Source organism: Alosa pseudoharengus, unplaced genomic scaffold, assembly GCF_046254945.1.
Source record: "Alosa pseudoharengus isolate Yale_2024_CS ecotype anadromous, Long Island Sound unplaced genomic scaffold, YU_APseudo_1.1 YU_APseudo_1.1_scf_13, whole genome shotgun sequence".
NCBI classification, from domain to species: domain Eukaryota; kingdom Metazoa; phylum Chordata; class Actinopteri; order Clupeiformes; family Clupeidae; genus Alosa; species Alosa pseudoharengus.
Genome location: NW_027468598.1, coordinates 5,564,138 through 5,586,309, shown reverse-complemented (window position 1 = coordinate 5,586,309; position 22,172 = coordinate 5,564,138). Strand labels below are relative to the sequence as shown.

Here is a 22,172-nt window from a genome sequence, read left to right as displayed (position 1 = left end):
AAAGTAGAATCTGCCATTTGGTTCCAGTTTCACAAAAAGTGGTTTATATGAGCTCAAAATGTTATTTTATGCTTTTGATACCTCATGTTTTCTATAGCTTGTGTCATATTCTTTGAACTGAATAAGGACAAGCACAGATGCCATTTAGCCTTGTCAGAAGAAAGGCACTGTCCCATTCCAGTCGATGGCTGCCCCTTCCCATTTGGTACGAATTGTCATCTCAACAGAAGGGAATCTCTTCTCGGGGTCCCCCTGGACATCCCGTTTCTCCAACTCCCAGTGATGGGAATGGGTGTCTGGAGAGAGTGTGAGTTCCAAATGAAACATGATTAAAGGGGAAACTTTATGGAATGAGGAAAAGTTTAACTATCATGACAAGACAAAATGTAAACACATAATTGTAAACACATAATTGTTTGCATACATGATGAGGAGCCAGAGGCCCAGATTCCCCCAAATGATTGAATGAAGAGGATTTTCACAGGCAACAGAGGGACTAATATATCCTCTTTGGAGTCAGAAAGTGGTAAATGGCCAATTTAACCTTTTGCCTGATGTAGTGCTTGATCATAAGGACAACTCACCTATGGTCAGCACAGCAGTGCTGGTCTGGGTGGACTGGCCATTGTAGAAGTACAGGTGGAAAAGATGTTCCATCTTCCAGTCAGAGAGGAGCGAACGATGTGGACTGAAGATAATGCTGTAGGTGTCATTGATGCTACATACCCAGATGGGCAGCTTTGGCGTCTTCAACATGCTGCCAACCTGCCAGAACACAGCAGGCAGCCACAACAGAGAAACTGAACCATGCCAATCCATATACCAATCCAAATTGCTATGCTATGCTATGCCATGCTACATCCAACTGAGACACGCTAGATTCCATTTAGAAAATTTAGTAAATTAATTTAAGTTCATGTGATGTTTCAGCATGTTAAAACACATCAGACATTCATCAAAAAGAAGACTCAAACTCATCAAAGAAACCAGATACTCAAACTGATATGAAAATATTGGCTGTAATATATTAGGTGTCATTTTTGAACATACCACTGGCAGTTTGCCCTGTTCTAGTTGCTCTCTGCTCCAGTGCAGGTAACCAACATCACTGCGTGCCAGAACCCCATGAAGAGGGTGCTCCAGCAGATGACCATTCTCATCATACAGCAGGGTCCCATTGAAGACTTTAGGATTGGCTCGTCCAGTCAGCAAAAGGTTCAGCAGTGCCTGATGTAAAACATAGATGGACCTAGAGTTTGCTGATGGAGACACATTTGCTTGAAGCCTTAACAGTTAAGAATAGCATAATGTTATTACAAAGATCATAGGCGCCATTTTTGTGTGTGCATTTGCAGTACACAAAAACTGGGTAAAAAGAATTAAGGTAACAATAAATACTTTAATAATAAAGACTAGAGACTACCAGCCGATGAGATTGCAGGGGTTAAAGTACTAGTAATCAAATGAGATAGTGGTAGAAGGAAGAAGAAGAAGGGAAGTGCATGGTAGGTGCAGGGTTGGGTAGTAACTGATTACAAGTAATCTAGATTATCATATTACAAAAGAAAACAAGTAACTATAATCAGACCAGATTACATAAGAAAAATGTGTATCAGATTATAGTTACATTGTCGATTACATTTTGTTTATGTGTTTCAATACATACAGGGATGGGCAAAGATACATCAGGACATAGCCTATTTTGAAACAAAATACAAAATACCCATTTTTTTTTTGTAATGATACATCTTCTGATGCTAAGCTAGGGCACATCATCAGTGATGTTCCTGATCTCATTGGGTGTTTTGGGTCTTTCGAAACATCAGACACCCTCCTTCAGGTGACCCAGCTGAGGTTGATCAAGCCGCAGCATTTGTCCACGGATCTGCTCTTTTGATCCAGAGCCACCTTGAAGCCTTCTCTGCAGCCTCTGTGCTGTTGCAGATAGCCCTTCTTCTTCTCTCACCCGTGATGCCAAGTGCAGTGTAGGCCCTATAGAGGGACTGCCCTGCAAAGCCTCTGCACCCCACCTCAACAGGTAAGCACCTTGCCTTCCAGCCTTGATTGTGGCAATCGCTGACGAGGCCTTCATATTTTGCCCTCTTCCTCTCAAAAGCTTCTTCCATTCGGTCTTCCCATGGCACAGTGAGCTCCAACATGACCAGGTTCTTTGTTGCCTCAGATACCAAGACAATGTCAGGTCTCAGGGTGGTATTGACGACATGCTGGGGGAACTTAAGCTGTCTGCACAAGTCCACGTTCAGCTGCCAATCCTGTGCGGTGTTCAGAAGCCCTGATGTTACCCTGGAAGATCTTTCTGGCTTCTCTCCGGTCCTGATGAAGCTGATGGGTAGCTTGGAGGGCTTTGACCTCCGGCAGCTGCTGATGGTAAACTGGATGCTCTCTGCAATTGTTTTGAGCACCTGGTCATGCCGCCAGCGACACCAGCCTTCCCCCAAAGCTCTTGGGCAGCAGCTCAAGATGTGCTCAAGAGTTCCCTTTCTCTGGCAGAGGGCACATCCTGGTGTATCGATCAGACCCCAGGTGTGCAGGTTGGACGGGCTGGGGAGGACGACGTAGACTGCTTGAACCAGGAACTTGATGCGGTGTGGCTCTGCCCGCCAAAGGTCAGCCCAAGTGATCTTCCTCTCCACAGCTTGTTCCCATCTAGTCCAAGCACCCTGACGTGTCATTCCCACTGCTTTGCTGGACCTCTCCTCCTCCACCACCGCCCTCACCTCTCCTTGAACTAGCTGCCTTCGCTCCTTCCCCCACGCCTTGTCGAACCGGGGCCCTTGAAAGGTTCCTAGCCCAGCCCTTCCTCTAGCCACTGCTCCCATCAGGACACTATGGCGCAGCCGTGACTCTGCCTGGTCTACTGCTGCCTCTTCCCTCCATTTCCTGCCAGTCTTGACCTCTACCCCTGCCCCGGAGACTTTAGGGTCTCTAGACTCGCGGAACTGCAGCACTTCTCTTGCGTGCAAGACCTTGAACTCCTCTTCAATGGATTTTAGAGGGAGCTGCAGCTTGCAGGTGTTTCCGTAAAGAGTGATGCTGCTTAAGCTCCTCGAGAGTCCCAGCCAACTCCTTAGGTAGCGGCTGACTCTCCTTTCCAGTTCTGAAATGGTGGTAATTGGAAACTCGTACAGGAGCAGAGGCCACAGTATCCTTGGTAGAATCCCATTTTGGTATACCCATGCCTTAAATTTTCCAGGGTGCCCAGTTTTGTCAACATTCTTTAACCACCTCTCCAACTCCTCACAGATGTTCCTGATGGATGTTGTATCCCTACCTGACCCTCGCCAGATGAATTTCGTTCCGCTTAGCTCTGCCTAGCTTCACTCACATCCATCTGGGACCTCTTCCATTGAGAGTGATTTCTGCAACCGACTTTATGGTTCAGCCAATCAGGACGCAGGGCGGGAGTTTCATAGATGTGACGTAGTGGAGAAGCGACCGTGAGACTGTTATCAGCGTCACGGGTTGGCTTCGATGTGAGTGGTTGAAGTAGCACGTCAATAGATGACGGACAAGTGGCTTATTCAATCATATGCAAGCATTTTTTGATTAGGCCCAGCCTTCTGAAACACCATTCCAATGGATCGGTTCCAGATGGATGAGTGGAGCTAGGCAGAGCGAAATCTGGCGAGGGTCAGGTTAGTATCCCTGAGGCTGCTGTCGAAAATCTTTCCCAGGCTTTTAACTGGTTTTTCAGACAGGGTCGGGATTTGAGTTCCTGAGATGGTAAAACGAAACTTCTCCACCATCCTGCCCTTCTTCAGCACTAAAGATCTGGATTTAGCTGGCTTGAATGACATCCTGGCCCATTCAATCAGCCTCTCCAGCCCCTTCAGGATCCATCTGGCTCCAGGCACTGACTCTGTTGTCACCGTGAGGTCATCCATAAAGGCACGGATTGGTGGTTGCTGTGTACCAGTTTTGGATTTGGGCCCTCTACACTCCGGTTCAGCAGATTTCACCAACATATTCATTGCCAGAGCGAACAGGATCACGGAGATGGTACAGCCTGTGATGATTCCCACTTCAAGCCTGTGCCACTCTGATGTTGTTGACCCAGATGAGACTCTCAGCTTAAAATCACTGTAGTAATCCTGGATAAGGTCTCTCACTATGGCAGGAACATGGTGCCTCTCCAGAGCCTCCTGTACCAGTTTGTGGGGCATAGAGCCAAAGGCATTGGCCAAGTCTAACCACAGCACCACCAGATCACCCCTGTTCCCCTTTGCTTCTCTGAGGAGCTGTGTGACCACACCTGTGTGCTCTAGGCAGCCTGGGACACCTGGTATGCCACCTTTCTGCACAGAGGTGTCTATGTATCCATTTTTGAGGAAGAACTCTGCCAAATGCTTTGCAACTATGCTGAAGAAGATCTTTCCTTCAACACTTAGAAGCGAGATGATTCTGAACTGGCTGATGGTCTTGGAGTCTTCCTCTTTTGGGATCCACACCCCCTCTGCAAACTGCCACTGCTTTAAAGTTTTTCCTTTCCTCCAGATGACCTTTAAGATCCTCCACAGCCGCTGTAGTAGCTTGGGGCAGTATTTGTACACCTTGTAGGATGTTCCACTTGGTCCCGGTGCAGACCTAGACCTTGCCTTCCTTACCACTTCCTGTACTTCTTTCAGGAGTGGCTCCCTCAGGTCGAATGCCTCCACAGGCTCTGGTGGTGTTATCAAGGCGTCACACTGCCCCAGCTCTTGTTCTCTGGAGGGGTCGCTAAAGGTATCTGAAAGGTGTTGGTCGATTTCCCCCTTGGAAGAGACTAGGCGTCCACCTTTGTTCTGCCCAAGGAGCTGCTTGGTGAACTCGAAAGGGTTCCTAATGAAGGCTGCTCTCCTCCTAGCCCTCTCCCTTCGCTGCCTCCTGTGATGCTCGGCTCTGCACAGGGTAAGAAGCTTCTTCCTTAACCCTCTAGGCGCCACAGTCGTGTTTACTCGACAAGATGCGGTACTGAATAAAACGGCCGATTTAGTCAAATAGGGTGTCATATTTCGTTCGACCTCCCCTCCACTAGATGGCAGACATGTCATACGTCATCCCCGAGTCCGAAAAAGGGCACGCTTTAAACAAAACTTTCTAGCTACAGCGCATTGAATCAGTGCGTGAAATACCGGAGCTAGTGTGCGTGTGAGCCACTTTGTCAGAGCGATATTGTCAACGTTAGCGAGTATTTGCATTAGATTATCGTCTAATGGCATCAAAAAAGTTTACCTGAAATGAAGTGTTGGGTCTTCTATTCGCGGACCCTGATTCTGAAGGGGAATATCTGCCTACCAAGCACAAAAGTTGAATCGTTTGCCCAATGTCACTGGTGGGAATAATGTTTCACGGGTTCGGAGTGTTCATCGGGAAGTTAGCAGGGTGTTAGTGGTGTGGCAAACGAGGCTGGAGGTAGCCTAATGTCCATAGTGCTAGCTTCTGCTGAACGTACGTGTGCCTCTCCACAATCGCGGCGACAGTAACGTGGTGGAGCCTTTGTCTAATGCCACTGGGTATGTTAGACGAGGTCGAAGTGCTCATAGGACAGTTAGGGGGGAACGTAGTGGCAGTGTGGGGAGTCGCAATGAGAATGACAGTAGGCCTAGTCCGAGCTGGGCAAATTCTCTCCACTCGGTGCGCGCGAGGCAGATCTGGCCATGCTGCTCGCATGGTGGAGGTGGTGACACGCTCTCTCCCTCTCCCTCTCGCACACACACACACACATATTAGGTCATGCATAGTCTATCACAAGATGATGGGAATGCCGGCCCTGTATGGATAGGGATAGGGAGTCATTATCTCTACAGCAAAAGGCCTGCTACATAAAAAAAAAAATTCAGCCATTTATTAGCAATGATTTACACTGTTGATTTGCTATCTATTTCCCTGATCATTTAGGACATACACTATGTGTTCCTTTTTGTGTGTTCATGTCCTTGTGATGTGTGTGTCTTTGTCAGCTAAGAAAAAAAACAAAAAAACATCAACAAAAACAACAACAAAAAAAAAAATACTAACATTGTCTCTTGTCTTGTCTGTCATCTCACTCCTGCCTTGCCGTGGCAAATGAGCTTTTGAACTAAACAGGTCTTGTCTACTTGTGTTTGTGTGTCATCTGAATAATATATATGTGCCCCATACATGGAATCAGAGTGCCTACTGTATGTAGTAAATGGAAAATCTCTACAGCAAAAGGCCAGTCTACCACTACATGCATTTGGTTTGTTTCTGCCATTTATTAGTAATGATTTACACAGTTTGTTCACTACTTACTATTTACCTGAGCATTCAGTATTGTGCAATATAGCATACAGAAGGTGAGGGACATTTTGGGGGGAAAGAAGTGGTGCATTTTATCATTCAAACATGCGACTTTTCATGAAAATTCTATAATCCAAGATGGCTGCCACCATATGACGTCATAATATGCAAATTAGATATAAACATTTAATATCTACATAAACTTTGGGTCATCCTTAATATTTCTCTAATTTACAGAAAGTCTCTATCTTATCACTTTTAAGATATAGCCTTTTGAAATGAAGATGTCAAAATTGATCGTTTCGGAAAAAAACCTCTGGCGCCTAAAGGGTTAAGATGCTCTGCCAGTGGCCCGCGCTCCTCTTCACCAGCTGCCTTGTACTGCTTCTTTAGGGGTTTCAGCTCTATTCTAATGTTATGGATTTTGACTGCCCTCTGGTTTTTGGTGTATGGCTTCTTTACTCCTCTCTCCTCCTCCCCTCCAAACCTCTCCACCGCCATGCTCACTATGATGGCCGTCATAGTCTGCAGCCTCCTCTCCGCATCACCTTTGGCTGTTGCTTCCAGCACATTATCCACATCCTCATCAAACATCTGCCACAAGGCTGTTTTACATGCTTGAGGCCACCTCCAAAACGGCTAAACAGTTCTAAACAGGCAAACTTATGAGCAGGGATGGATTACTGAACGGGCCTAATGGACCCAGGCCCAGGGGCCCCAGTGTTGAGGGTCAGGGATTCCTGAAGCCCAAACCTCTGTATGAAGTCACTACTATGTTCTCCAGCCCTGATATCGGAATAGAGCCCCTCAGTCAAATAGCATAGCTTATGTTATGTGATATGTCTTAATAGGGCCCCTCAATCATATAACATAGATTATATTATTCACCCTGATATCTAAACGGGGCCCATCATTCCAATAACACGGGTCACGCTATATGTGATAATCATGCTTTGTAATTGCAATTTTTTTTTCACAGAAAGATGCCTTACATGTGTTGATGGTTATAAGTCTCAATCAATCATTTATTTGCACAAAACTTGCCAGATGTCATAATTTAAGGGGTTATTGCCTTTTAGCACACCCAACTGTGACCCTGCTAGAGAATAAAATGGACGCCTATTTTTTCCACTTCGTGTGAGTGGTTCTGTGCAGAAATACAAGACCAGTTGATAGCCATAATTTGTGTTTAAAAGGGGAAGTATAAGGCTACATGTGTGCTATAATGTAGCAGAACTAGGGTGACCACCAACCAGACTCTGAAAAGGAGGACAAGTTATCTATAAAATGAGGACAAATTGGCCAAAATTAGGACACCCCACAATGTCTGCTCATAGGCCTATTCCAATTGATTACCTGCAGCTAGCTGGTACATATCTGTGTAGTGTGTATGCTGTGTAAACTTCCTTCCCAACACCTTAAGAGTTGTGCTAGAAGGAGAGCCAGCAGACCGGGCTTTTAGCTCGATTGTTAGCTCGCTTGACTCCTGAATCCAAGGTGCTGCTGTTTGTGGGTTCGAGTCCGGGCGAGTGCAGGGCTGAGCCAAATCAGCACAAGGCATTGGTGCCATGACCCAGATCTGGAGTGAGGTTTAGACATGAACACTTAATTTGTGTTGAAAAGGGGAAGTGGGGGCTACATGTGTACCATAAAGTAGCAGAAACAGCATTACCACAACACAAATCTTTGGGCCATTCGCTCAACCTAGCACAACCGTGCAGCAAGTGTCTCTTGCTATCTGTAAGCATAGAATATGCTGATCACTACTTATAAGCCTCATTTGCTGTGGAGCACTTGTGAAACCCACAAAAAAGGACACTAAGATTGATATATGGTCTTTTGGGCCCCCAACGTCAACTTCAAGGCAGCGCTGCCTGGAAGGCACTAAGGTTAGGCAAGGGTTAGGTAATATTACAATTAGAGTTAGGGTTAGGTAAGGCAATGCTGCCTGGGGGGCCAAAAGACCATCAAGCTGTACGAATGGTCACCCTAGACAAACAATGGCATTAGCTAATGTTATCATTGTGGCTAACTACTTTAGCTACTGTCAATAGCTAACATTATTTTACTGTTGGATGTAATGTTAAGCTGGAAAGACAATACTGGAAATTTAAATGAAGGATCAATATTTGCCTTTTTATTTTACTTAATTTTAAAATAATTAGCGGACTATATAAATGCAGATACTGATACATGGGCAAATAGCTAATATCAGCAGATAATTCCAGCACAGCAATTCATCGGTTGGGCTCTAGTTGTGAGCATGCTCACACTACACAACAATTTGGACAGACTTGATTCAAAAGTTTGTCAGATCCAACTGATTCTGGGCTAAAATCAGGTCAACATCACAGTGTCTGATTGGCATAAGTCTGCACCAGTAGCTTCCATACATCGTTCTGAGCTTTTATGACGTAATCATAGATGTCTCAGAGATTATTTTGCAGTATTTTTAAAATATTAATGTACATTATTACACGGCTCTTCATTATGCTGAATAATGCTCCATTCACTTGAATGGGCCTTCCCAACGTTCGGCGGTCTGCTAATTCTCAATAACAGACCGTTGCTAAGTATAACAGACCGCTGTCAAGGAAAATGGGCTTTGTCCTTCTATTTCACGTCTTTCATATCACTACGCAAGGACTGGAACTTCATTTAAAAGTGAAAGCGGACGGTTGATCAGCTGTGTTCTAAAGAATGTTTGATTCAAGTTCAGCGTACGTGCTGTTGTCGAACTATTTGTTTCTCACCAAAAGCCACGATGAAACGGTAACAAATAGGCTATAGCCTAGGCTATGTAGGCTAAAGAGTCACATCATGGGGAGTTTATTGTTTTGTTTTGGCAAGTAGCCGTGTAATAAGCAGGATAATGTATAAAACGCCGATCATTATTGGGAAAATAAGTCTCTTCGGGGCGGAACAAGACCCCTGCGCTGTGTGTCGGGGTCCCGTTCGCTCTGTCGGGACTTATTTTCCCAATAATGACCGGCGTTCTATACATTATCACTTACATAGTATTTTCATACAAAATACAGATAATTTTCTTCAACCCAATAAAATCCAAATGTCAAAATAGTTTTTTTGTTTTTGAAAAACGTATTTTAAATATATGTATCAGAAATACTGCCCATCCCTGAACTCATAACATAGCTTTAAATCAGGGGTCTCAAACTCAAATGAGCTGGGGGCCAATTCTGCCAACGTCATCTCATTGGAGGGCCGGCTATTTTTGAAAATGCAATGTTCTTTTTTTCAAATACCACACAAAACTGCAAACAGAAAGTAGTGTTTTTATCTAGTTTTAGACACTAGCAACCTTAGCTTCTAAATAAAATAATGATAAAATAAATATTAATACAAATTATAAAACAAATAAAAAAGCATAAAAACAGGTATGTGTGTGTTTCACACCAAATTAAAATATTTTCCTCTCATAACTTTTTTAAACCTGGCAAACTATAGGCGTCAGGGTTAAGAAAGCAACACCATTGGATTTTTATATCAAAATTTCAAAAGGCCATGGCTTGAAAGTGGTGAGAGATAAAGTCCTACTGTAAATGTAAAAATCTTTGAGTAAAACAAAAGTTTATGAAGGGGGTAAATTTACCCATCTAATTTGCCACTGGATGGCAAGCACCTCAAATTATGCACCTTTCAGTAAATACTGGATGAACATATTTGAGCAGGTTTACTTTCCTTTTTTCATATTACCCACATAACAAATTAACAGGAAAACACCTAAGATGTATACCAACCCCTAAGATGTATATGGTTTCTAAACCACAAGGCCTACAATAAAGTATTCTGGTCAAATCAGTTCCTATCGCGGGTAATCTGAGTAGGCTACCCAGAAGTTTGCATCATATTGCGGGTGACTTTGTAGTTTAGAGCCCTATTTCTACTAGCCCTGCTGTCTGTACCACGTCCATTACGGACACTATCATCACGATTACCACTGCAACCTCCAAGCTATGTTGGGCAGAGGGTCGAAATAAGCATGGTATGCTTAGTGGACACCGTCGTACACGCAGACGCACCTCCATTCAATAGACGATCGACCATAATCTCCAAAAGGATCTTCTCCTTCAGATTTAGAATAGGTGAATAACATAGCCTACCTAAGACTTCATCACACGTAAACGTTTTTCAACATTTGGTGTAGGCCTATTTCTGCCTAATTTCTGCTTCAATTTATGCAGCACATATGGCCTGCATCGCTTCCGCGTCATTACAAATGCACGTCTTTGTGTTTCTCGCGTGTAATACAAGTATTTCCTGAAAACTTTGTGCAGCGATTTTGGGTTTGAATGAAGCTCTGGATGTCTAGCACATAGTGGAGCAGAGTACAAATGAGATTTGTCACCGTACTTGGAACTATCGTCTATTTTAATCAGTATCGTTGTTTGCCGCAATTAAAAAGTCTCAAGGGCCGGATTACGTTATTATTTTGACATACGTCGCGGGCCGGAATTGGGCCGGACGCGGGCCGGATTTGGCCCGCGGGCCGGGTGTTTGAGACCCCTGCTTTAAATCATGCAGTCAATATATGGAAAATTAAGATAGAGCCAATTTGACATAGAATGTAGAAGACACAATGCCAGGATATTTAGGCCAATTTGCACCCCCAATACACACTCGCAAACACACACAGTTAAGGGGCCTTTCAATCCACTTTTTTTCTCTATCAATTTGTCTGAACCAGACAAAAAGGGTCATACTCCTACCCTAGAGAATAACATTGCATAATGCAATAGAAGGTATTCTGGGTGAGCATTGACATTTTCATACATGCTATTCTCCGTACATATCCGTGTAGTATCAAAATGATCTTAATTGAGTGTCTTTTTTATTCAATGTATTGAGTTTTTTATTTTGAAGTAATCCAAAAGTATTCAAATTATGTTACATTATTTTTGTAATCCAATCAATTACGTGACTGATGACTCTGTAATGGATTACATTTCAAAGTAATCTGACCCAACACTGGGTAGGTGCATGTTAGGTGTGTTGGGTTGATGGAGATGCTAGGAGAGGAGGTATTCTCGGAAGAGTTGAGTCTTCAAAAGCTTCTTGAAGATAGAGAAGGATGCCCCGGCTCTGGTAACACTTGGTAGTCTGTTCCACCATCAGGGAACTACAAATGAGAATAGTCTGGATTGCCGTGTGTATAGGGGCAGCATGCCAGACTACACCTATAACTAGAACAGTTCCACACTACAAAGCACTTTTCTTACCTGTCGACATATAAAGTTCCCCAAACTCTGCTGTAGTAGATGAGTGGTGGTTCTGTCCAGGTCTTCCCTCAACCTTTTCAAAAGAGATTAGATATGAGTTGAGTGGCAACTGATCACTGTTAAATGACACACATGCAGCTGTTGTGGTCCCTAGGAGACGGCTTACATATGAGAGGACATCAAAGGAATTGAATGCTGGTTGTCTTCAACTGTTATTCAGTTTGTCCACATCGAGTTATTTTTCTGAAATGTGAGTACCATACAAAACACTGCTACCCTGGTTGCTCTGTCCACTACCTCCAGTCCCACTAGACCAGGAGGTGGGACTGGCTTCTCATGTCCAACAAATGGAAATGTACTCATCTCCAGGCAAACACCCCTCTTTTCAGCACCATGTTTTTTTCAGCACCAAGTCATTTACTATACACATGTACAAGGACAAATGTGTGCTTTTGTGGATAAACAAACTGTTGTTTTCCATTCATAAGCATGGCTGCTCACTACTCATCCTAGGTGACATGAACATCCGCGTAAACAGTCCAAGCTCTGCTTTCCTGTTCCAGATTTTCTGTCCCTGGTACATTAATTTGACCTTAAAAAAGGTTTACAGCCCTCCAACTCATAAAGCTGGCACAGAACCTGACCTCATTCTCATTCAAAAGTGTGCCACAGACAGCCTAACGGTCACGTGTAATACGCCTCTTCAGCCATTATTTCCTTTATTTCACTGTCCGAATGCCCTCTGTACCACCACAAACTCTGTAACGTGTCTCTCACTCACTTTTCCTCTGAGGTAGCCTCTGCTCATAAGCCATATTTTACTTCGGGGTAAGAAGAGCTCATTTTTTACTTCTACACCATAAGCCAATGCATTCATGACAAGATGATCGTAATATAATCCTGTAGAGTTTGATGCCCCATCATTTTAAAATCTTGTAGTGTGTGCATGTTTGAGATTAAGGAAAAGTGGAGAGACTCCTTAAGTGTGTGATGCAACCTGATTTCTAAATCGGTTAGGATTTAAAACGCCTTTAGTGTGAGTCTGGCTTTATGAGTCTTCCTATCTCTCTCTCTCTCTCTGCTCAGCCCTCTCACTAAAGGCATAACATCTGCAAGCCAAACATACAGCAGTCCCTACTACATGCCTTCCTCTGTGTCCTGAGACGGAGACTGTCTTCAGCCAATGACACATCTCCCTCTGCCAGAACTCTAGCTGAGGGCAAGGGTCCCTATACATATCCACCATACCCCATTCCTACCAACCTCCTCCAAGCCCAAGCCATATCTCCCACCATTGTGCCAGTGATCATACATGTGATAAATGCTTCACTGGCTTGAACATTTCCAACCACATTCAGGCTCAGATAACACAACTTCTCAAAAAGCCCTCATCTCTGCTCAAGTTAAGAACATGTCTCCATTGTCTCAAGTTTCCCATACCATCTGATGCTATCAAAAGTGCAGATTTCAAACACACCTCTTGACACCAATCTTGGCTTGCCTCTCAGACATCAAAATGAATGAAGGAATGGCACCTTTAGCTAAACCTCTACTGAAGACTGAAATCCTGGTCATCTCGGCCAATCACATCAACATAAAAGTTTAATTAACTTAAGTTGAAGTAACAAAGCATTTTTGTTACTTCAACCCAAACCCTCTGGCATCCACTGGCTACCTATGGCTGCTTGAATCAAATTCAAGTAACTAATGCTTGCCTGTAGAAGTCACTGCATTCAATGCATCCATTTGAAGTTATGCATCCATCATACAGCATTATGCTCCCTCTTGGGTTCTTCCAAGAAACATTGTCTGTCACTGTCACACAAGGCTATTTCAGTCTAGACTTTCCTTCACTTTCAAGCCTTCCCCTTTTCTCATCAATCTGGAAAAAACAATGTAACAAATGTTAATTTCTGTGACAAAGTATCCTCATCACATCCACTGCTATCGCTGTATCACGTGATTTTATAAGGAAACAGCGAATTAAGGCAGCGTGCAGAGAGATGGACAGAAAGGAAGACCCTGAACAAACCAGCAATGGTTCAATGGTGGATGTCAGTTTCCTACCTATTTATAGTCCTGGACAGAATCAGGCTGTAGAGAAAGAGGATCACTCCATGGCTCCCCTCCTCTTTAAACTGAAAAGTGCAAATGAAACAAGGTCTCTAACCAAAATTCCAATGACTCATGACATAGATCTTATATGTTTGATATACTGTGTATACAGAACAAGAAGATTATAACTAAGAGAAAATAATCTATATGTATGTTGTGTGATTGGAGATAGCAATAAAGGGAACGCACACACTGGATATGCTCATAGATGAACTTCTCTGTGTCTTCTTTTCTAGCAAAGCTGAAGAGCTGTAGCTGCAGAAAAGAGCAAAGTATACGGTCAACCTTCAACAGAAGTGACCCAGATTCTTGCAAAATGCCGTGTTCCTTGACAAAGCACTAGTGTTTATCAGGCCTTTATAATGCTGAAACACACTCAGGTTCATTTGTTCAGTAGAAAGAAAAGTGAGACGTTGAAGTGTCAGTACCCTCTCTGTGAAATTGTCAGGTTTGTAGTCCAAGAGTGGGGTGAAACAACATTCTGAGGTTACCAGGGCAACAGTGGCAGCCTGTTCATCTCCAGCTGTCCACAGGATATCTGCCAGAGCAGAGGCCAGAGCACGCTCCTGCTCCTTCTCATCCACCTCCTCCAGGCTGACAGGTGTGGTGGATAGAGAAAGGGGCAAAACGTGACAGTGTTGTTAATATATAATATATAAAACAAAAGTAGCCTATAAGTATTCCCACAGGGGGCCTTTAGAGATTTGGATTGGTTATCTCACCTCTGCATGCCGTAACAATCAGAGTTGGTCTTCCGTGAAAAGAGGAGATATTTGATTATATTTGCCTGAACCACCATCTGAATTGCTCGGGCACCACCCTATAAGAGAAACTCTCTTTAACCCCTAAAATATCATCTTAGTTCCTAATCCTAACAGATACATATTCATTTTTTTCCATGAAAAAAATCCCTTCATGGCCATGAAATGGCTTATGGCCTTTGCATCTCTACTCCCTTTGCCTCATCTTTGACGTGGAGAGCTAATTGCAATCCCAGAGGTCTATATTAGGCTGTACAAAACACCCCCTTCACTCTAAGTTTGCCACTCTTCCTTCAGGTCAGAGATTTACAGCACTAGTGCAATAGAAGTAAAAACTCTTTTGTTGCCTGGACAATAAATCTGCTAAATGTTGCTCTATGCTGAAACATATCACTAACTTGAGAAATCCCCAGCAGGTTAAGACTGGGGTGATGAAAAGGCATTATTATGACCGCCGCGCAGCGAAGCGGCGGTCATATAGGTTTAGTCAGAATTTTTTCTTTTTTTTTTTTCTTTTTCGCATGCCCAAATTTCCGTCAATGAGTCCCGGGACACTGAAAGACCGGGGTACACGAAACTTGGTGGGCATGTAACCCCACATGGATAGCATGGAACCATCGTTTTTCGTTTTGATATGTAGCCCCCCCGCTTGACTGGACCCCCCGAAAGGAGGGTAGGGCAGACACAGTTTTCTGTGACTATCTCGAGAACCGTAGGGCCTAGGAGGTCCACCTTTTTTATGTATGTTGGTCTTAAGGGGGCATGTCAACCCATCCCATTACCACTTATTTCATGTATAGCGCCACCTAGTTAAAAATTAAAAAGCAAAAAATTAGGTGTTTTCATCACAATATCTCTGGCTGACAAGGTCAAAACCGCACAAAATGAAAAGTGTAGGATCATTATGACACCCTCCGAATGCATGCCAAGTTTTGTGTACTTTCGTTCATGGGGGGCCTTACAATAAAATAATTTATGTGTACATTTAATGACGTACACCAACAAGGATTCCCGGGACACTGAAAGACCGGGGTACACAAAACTTGGTGGGCATGTACCCCCACATGGATAGCATGGAACCGTCATTTTTCGTTTTGATCTGTAGCCCCCCCGCTGGACTGGACCCCCCGAAAGGAGGGTAGGGCAGACACAGTTCTCTGTGAATATCTTGAGAACTGTAGGGCCTAGGATGACCATTTTTTTCCGTATGTTTGCCTCCAGGGGTCATGTTAACCCATTTCATGTGCACACATGTGCACAAACAGATACACACACACACACATACATTTACAGTAATCATACGTATGACACATACTCACACAGTAGACATATGTACGCTTGCATGCACAGGCACATACGCAGGCACACACACAAGCACGCACACACACACTCACACACACACACACCCACACACATAACATAAACATAACACAAACAATCAAGAATTTCTCAGAATTATGCAGTGTTTCCTCTAGGATTTTTTTAAGCAGTGGGGGCAGGCCTGTCTGAACCCCCCCACCCCCCCCCACGTCCCACGGAACTGACAACTGACACTTCGCTGCAACACAAACAATTATATGTATTCACCTCTATTCACACACAATGAGGCATTATTTTCAGTTGTGATTGAGCTGTATATTTGGAGAATCTACAACAGGTCTGCACAATGAATTTTGAAAGGCAACTGCGACTATTGTACGTCTGCCCCATTTCTGATACCGTGGGGGAAGAAAATTAAACCGTGGGGGGCCGCCACTACCAAATCAACATAGAGGAAACACTGATTATGAACAGGCAAGATGGAGGTGGGGTTGTATAAAATGAATTTTACATGTGAAATCTATGAACTAATCATGTTTTGGTACTTGTTGTCTAGCAGATACCAGTGAGAATTGAGTGTGGATAATGCAATTTAGTGAGACAGTTAGAATCATATAGGCCTTTCAGCGTGATTTCTTTTTGTGGAAAAAATGTGCTGGACTGGGCGGCGGTCATATTTTGTACCGCTCTGCGGTACATCTAGTTGCAGTATGTTTGCTGCTTACTGTTGCTATATATGTTTGTATTGTATTGTTGACATTTGGCATAATAAAGTAACTGAACTGAACTCGTTAGGTTGCTTATCTTGCAAAGCTAAATGTGCATCTGAGTCCTCGGGGGAAAAATCCAAATATTATTTTAAAAACTCCACCCCGCAGGTTAGTCAGGATTGGGTTTTATGAATTTGGTTCAATGACGGGTTGTTCTGATTCGTTATTTTGAAATATCAACTAGTGCACTGCCCACCTGAAATACTCAGCCATGGTGGACACATTAAAAAGGTTAAAACGTTTTTGCCGGAGTGGGTCATTTAGGTTATTGCTATTTCTGTACTTCTGCACTAACATAACACAACCCTCAGTCTTCCAGAGCTGCGAAGCTAAGAAGCTCTGAAAGGCTTGCCAGACACAGTGTGAAAGTCATTGAACCCATTAAACAGACACAAAAAGGGAGCTTACCCGCTCTGCCTCCAAAGCATATGACAGAACTGAGTAGGGCTCTCTGAATTTGAAGAAAGATTTCTTCCACTCGTAGTTGAAGATATGAAACACATTGCCAAAAAGGATCTTCCGAAGACTCTGTAAGTTAAGGTGAAAACAAACAACAAAATCAAAAAGCTGAATTCCATTATTTTAGTGTAGCAAATGTGATTCATATGGCCCCACTGCCTATCTATTTTCAGAAGTTGCAAATCTTTTGGTTTGTTTGCTTGTTTTGGTTCATGTAATTGCTGCATCTAAATGATCTAACTGTCGTATTTGAAGTATGCAGTCACAAGAAAAACTAGCTATCTATAAACATACATCTGTTGTAAACATATGTATGCTATTGCTATACCTACAGACAATACTCAAGACAAAATAAAGATGCATTATTAGTTACATGAACTATTACTTCACAGACACAAATGTGCAGAAATGCAACTGCAGGTAACAAACACATACACTTTGAAGGTGCTGTCAGCAATTGTACGCGATTTCAAGCCCATAACATCTCCTCACAATCCGCTAGCTTCCCATTCTGTGAGTACACTGCAAAAAAAAAAAAAACCTGTTCTCTGTAGGCAGCCCAGGCTCCAAAAACTGGAAACAAACAAAGTGGGGGCAGCCTATCCCGAAACAAAAACAAGTTTCTCTAGGAATACTGAAGGGAGGGGTGAGCTACCTCTCTGGTGTGTTTCCTTTGGTCCTTGGTTAAAATATAATACATGTTGTTTTGACAAAAGCGTCTGTCAATTATTTTAAATATACACATATACATAAACAAACGCGACTTCCTGCGCAAACGCTGACTGCATCTTTAATCAACAGTTAGGCAGGCGTGTGAAAGTAAATCTTAGCTCTGTTTTCCCTACAACACATTCACTGAGTCAATGCTTAACTCCTTTGTTTAAGACATTCATGAATAAATTAAGTGCGTAATGCCAGGTGTTTAGGGTTCACCACACACACACACACACACACACACACACACACACACACACACACACACACACACACACACACACACACACACACACACCTTCATTATCCCCCACACAAGTTATACAGAGATACAGATGTATGTGGATGAAACAAACATATAACACATAGCCAAACCCAGCCCCAGGAGCACAGATATGTCCGTATCTCTTCTCACAACAACCACTTGACAGCGGAGGCTCACAGTGAGAGTGTAGCAGTGGTCCGGTGTCTGGTGTCACATATCCAGCTCAGGTTGCAGGACTCACCACAGCCAGCTCTGGGGACACAGGGTCCCCACCCAGACTTGGGGGCACAGCCAGAGCTTGAGGGATAGAGTAAGGGACGGTCAGCTGGTGGCCCTGACCGCGCGAAGGCTTTGTGGCAGACGCAGACCTGGAGGCATCCTCTGCATTCTCTTCTGCTTTATACCGTTCAGGTGGCTTCTGAGAAAAACAGAGAGAGAGAGCATGGCTGTCATCCCAAATAGCTTGGAGACAGTGAGATAAATGATGGAAAACCGGCGACCCGGGTTCGATTCCCGCCCCGTGGTCCTTTCCGGATCCTACCCCGATTCTCTCTCCCACTCATTTCCTGTCATTCTCACTGTCCTGTCTAATTAAAGGCATAAAAAGGCCAAAAAATATATATACTCTAATTTGATGAAAACTGTAAGCCACCTCTCAAATGACATTTTACAGCATTTCACTGATATTTTACACGTCTCACTATAGTATGACACAATAGTGAGATAACTACAGTACATACATTAAAGGAATAAGTACTTTTTATCTGGATTTGAGAGAATGAAAAAGAACACCCATACAAGACTGACAGAGAATGGAGATTAAATAAGTGATGTCTCTGCTTCTGATTTAAATGGCTGTCACATTGAGGAGAAAAGAGCCAAAAGACACACGCCTGAATGCAAAATGCTGTTTGCTTACATGTAAGCCACAGTATATCATCACTCACTGAACATACACATGATACGATTTCAGTGAGTTCAGTGAATATCTTTAAAAAAGACCTGAAAGCATACCTGTATATGAGAGCTTCTAGTTAACTCATTTTATCTTGTAGCCTGCATTGTATGAAAGGTGCTATACAAATAAAGTTTATTAATATTATTATTATTATTATTATTATTATTATTATTATTATTATAAGATTACATATATATACATATATATGTTGTCCCAGTGTTCTTCCACACATGCAAATGTACATTACATTCATATAAAACCCCTTCAGTAAAAAGGTATATGGTTATCATCACCACGTTTATCTAAAAATATAAGATACATCTACTTAAGGATACTTTAGGACAGCTACTATAGAATATGAACAGTCAAATAAATGTAAGATAACCACTGTAGGATACTACTCACATCCCGATTCTTCTTTACCTCTTCCTGGAGAAGTTCAATGTATCCTAGTCTGGTGGGCTGCAACGCTCTAATGTTCTGCAGAAGCGCCTGGTAGTCTGTCATTACAGGATCTAAGACACCTCACCAACTTTCAAATGTAAACTCTAAAACATGGAGCTAGCTCATTGTCAGACAAACATACTCTATGAGACAGACAGACAGACAGACAGACAGAGAGAGAGAGCAAAACTACACAGACAGAGAGAGAGAGAGAGAGAGATGCAAAACTACACAGACACAGACAAAGACACACACACACACACACACACCTCTGGACCCAAGCTGCACCTACACATATCAGGTTCTCTGACAGTGATCAAATGGGTAACGACGCAATGGATACACACAAAAACACCAATAGCCTTCTCTGATATAACTCTGCCTGACAGAATGAATGACACCTGAGAATGTTACCTATGAGTAATGTAACATTAGCAGGAAGGGCATTAATATGCAGCCTCTCACCGGTGTGGTATTTAAAACGTGATGGATAGAATTCTGGCTTACCTTAGCAAAAGTTCGCAGTTCCAACCTAAGACGCAAAAATATTTAATGTTAACATAATTGGCTGAACTCGTGCACTATCCATGTTTGACATTTGAAAGCTAATACAATAATCAATTACATATAACGAAGTAGTCAGTGTGGTAGCTAGTAAAACAATGTTTCAATTTCAATTCAATTTCAATTTATTGTGCTTATAGAGCGCCAAAACATTACACATGTATCATGGCGCTTTACAGAATGTAGGCAGTCAGAGAAAAAGGAAAGAAAGGAAGAAAAGAAAAGAAAGAGAGAGCTTCGTCTCACGCTTTAGTTACCCTCGCGCATTGAAGAGCGCTCTCTTCCGATCCAGGTCTGCTATCAATTGAAGAATTTCCTCCAATTCCATGTTGACGTCTTTTGCTTTGGGTGTCTCTGAGTTGTCCGTGTCTTCTTCCATCTACAAGAAATAAAGTCAGTTTGCTGTAAAGGTTGTTCTAAACAATCCGAGTTTCTTCATGTTTGAAACAAAATAGCGTTTGTTTGGACGACTGCGTAAAGACGACGGATTGTTGCAACGCAAGCTTGCTGTTTACTGGTCGACCCAACAGATCCACGTTACAACAGTTTTGGTGTATGCTTAAAACTCAAGAGCGTCTCTTGTACTCATGTTGCTAATGTGCAAGAAAAGCATATTGTCTGAAATAAAATATGGAAATTGGAAGGAGAGTTTCAAGTATGGGCTATAAACGCGATATGGCTTTTATTTCATCTAGAATACTGCTGGCAACATCAGGGACTGTAATTATACATTATGCCCAAATCACATCATGCCCTGTCCTTAATGACTGAAGTGCTATAGGCTACTTTACGCAACCACGTAGGCTAGCCTAATCAAAGCCATTTGAATCATTGTATGTGGATAGTTCTTGCTGTATATGGAGCAGTTTTGCATGGTTCTATTATGGTCAGGTTCTCTGTGGAGTGTTTCCTTTTCTGTGCCTTCTGTCAAAGTTGACACATTTTCTGTTATATATATATGCCTTATATGCCTTAGACATGCTGCAGTTTTATGCAGTTCTTAGTTTTCTTTCTTTACCAACGCAGTTCTGCAGTCTCTTTGTGCAAATGTATTTATATATATATATAAATATCATGTAGACAAACCATTATTTTTCCAACTTTAACATGGCAAGGGGCCATATTATAAGGGGACATATTATTTATGAGGTTTAACATTGTTCAGATTTCATGTATTATTCTCAGTATAAAATATGCTTTGTTCAGAAGTTAAACCTATTCAGTTCCCTCTAACATGTAAACGTTAAAACGCAGGCTGCACAAAATGTAATTAATTTTACATTGAATGTTTTTCTCAATTTTGTTACATCTCGGTAGTTCACACATACTTATACTGCGACATGAAAGTGTACTAGTATGTTTAAATCAGACTTACTGTAGTAGTCCCACATAGTTTCTACAAGGAGCTGCAGTGTGGTGAGAGCATGAAGGACAAGGTGATGTGCTGGAGTGTGCTGGAGTCCTCCTTGAGATGCCAGACGCCCAATTCTTGAGAGTGCATCAGAGCAATGGTGGGTTTATTAAAGTTATCCCTAATGAATATGCATGGGCTAATGGATACCAAACACTGATTTTCCAAGGGTGAGTTTCTTTGTTTGTGGGAGGAGCACCTGTGCATAGAGCTCAGTGTTGTCATCACCTGCACCAAACCCCCAGACAACTGAAAGAGAACATCACTTCACAGCCACAAGAGCGATGGACTTTTCCCCTGAAATAGAGCTGCTAATATGATTTGATCTGGTTATGTGGTTAAATGTATGTCTGTCATACTCACATTGGATATGCATATGTATTGCCATCTAGTGGACGGCTATCACTAAAGTTACAGTGCACTTCGGATACCAATATCCCATCTGAGATCACTGACTCAGATCCAGATGTAAATGAAAAGAATACAAAAACAGGCTTAGACACTTCAACGGCTGCAGAAAGAGGTTCATACTCAAATACCTCATTTGCCATTTTTACACATTTCTTTCCTGATTGCTGTGAAAACACCCACAGCAGAATACTTTACTGATCTCCTGTATTTTTACAACTAACACTAGATTAATCATAATAAGTTCATAGTGTTGTAGGATGTATTGTAACTTTTAGTTATAACTGTCATATTGTTTTATCATTTGGTCTGTCCTTTACTGTGCCTATTTTTCTGTTTAGTAATGTTGTACAAGCACTTATGTAGTCCTGTGAAATGAAGGGACTAATATATAAAGAACAAGCACACTTATGTAGTCCTGTGAAATGAAGGGACTAATATATATGTATAAAAAACAAACAGGCTGGAGAATAGTAGATCTTTCT

General features: G+C 42.6%; 1 protein-coding gene across 1 annotated transcript; it reads right to left on the bottom strand.

Moving 5' to 3' along the window:
* Positions 1 to 153: 153 nt before the first annotated feature.
* Positions 154 to 21,323, bottom strand: mindy4b (MINDY family member 4B). The gene is made up of 13 exons (XM_076281899.1): positions 21,244 to 21,323; positions 20,126 to 20,247; positions 19,812 to 19,836; positions 18,144 to 18,320; positions 16,873 to 16,992; positions 14,336 to 14,433; positions 14,042 to 14,207; positions 13,803 to 13,868; positions 13,566 to 13,636; positions 11,499 to 11,571; positions 1,051 to 1,227; positions 585 to 765; positions 154 to 296 (listed from the first exon to the last, which is right to left on the bottom strand). The coding sequence occupies exons 2-13, from the start codon at positions 20,245 to 20,247 to the stop codon at positions 154 to 156; spliced, it is 1,419 nt and encodes a 472-aa protein (XP_076138014.1). The 5' UTR covers positions 21,244 to 21,323.
* Between the last annotated feature and the right edge of the window lie 849 nt (positions 21,324 to 22,172).

Coding starts and splice junctions, on each gene's coding strand:
- mindy4b (XM_076281899.1), bottom strand. CDS start 20,247: ATGGAAGAAGACACGGACAACTCAGAGACACCCAAAGCAAAAGACGTC. Junction 19,837..20,125: donor GCGCTCTTCAATGCGCGAGG/GTAACTAAAGCG, acceptor TTTGCGTCTTAG/GTTGGAACTGCGAACTTTTG. Junction 11,572..13,565: donor CTGTCCAGGACTATAAATAG/GTAGGAAACTGA, acceptor TCTTTTGAAAAG/GTTGAGGGAAGACCTGGACA.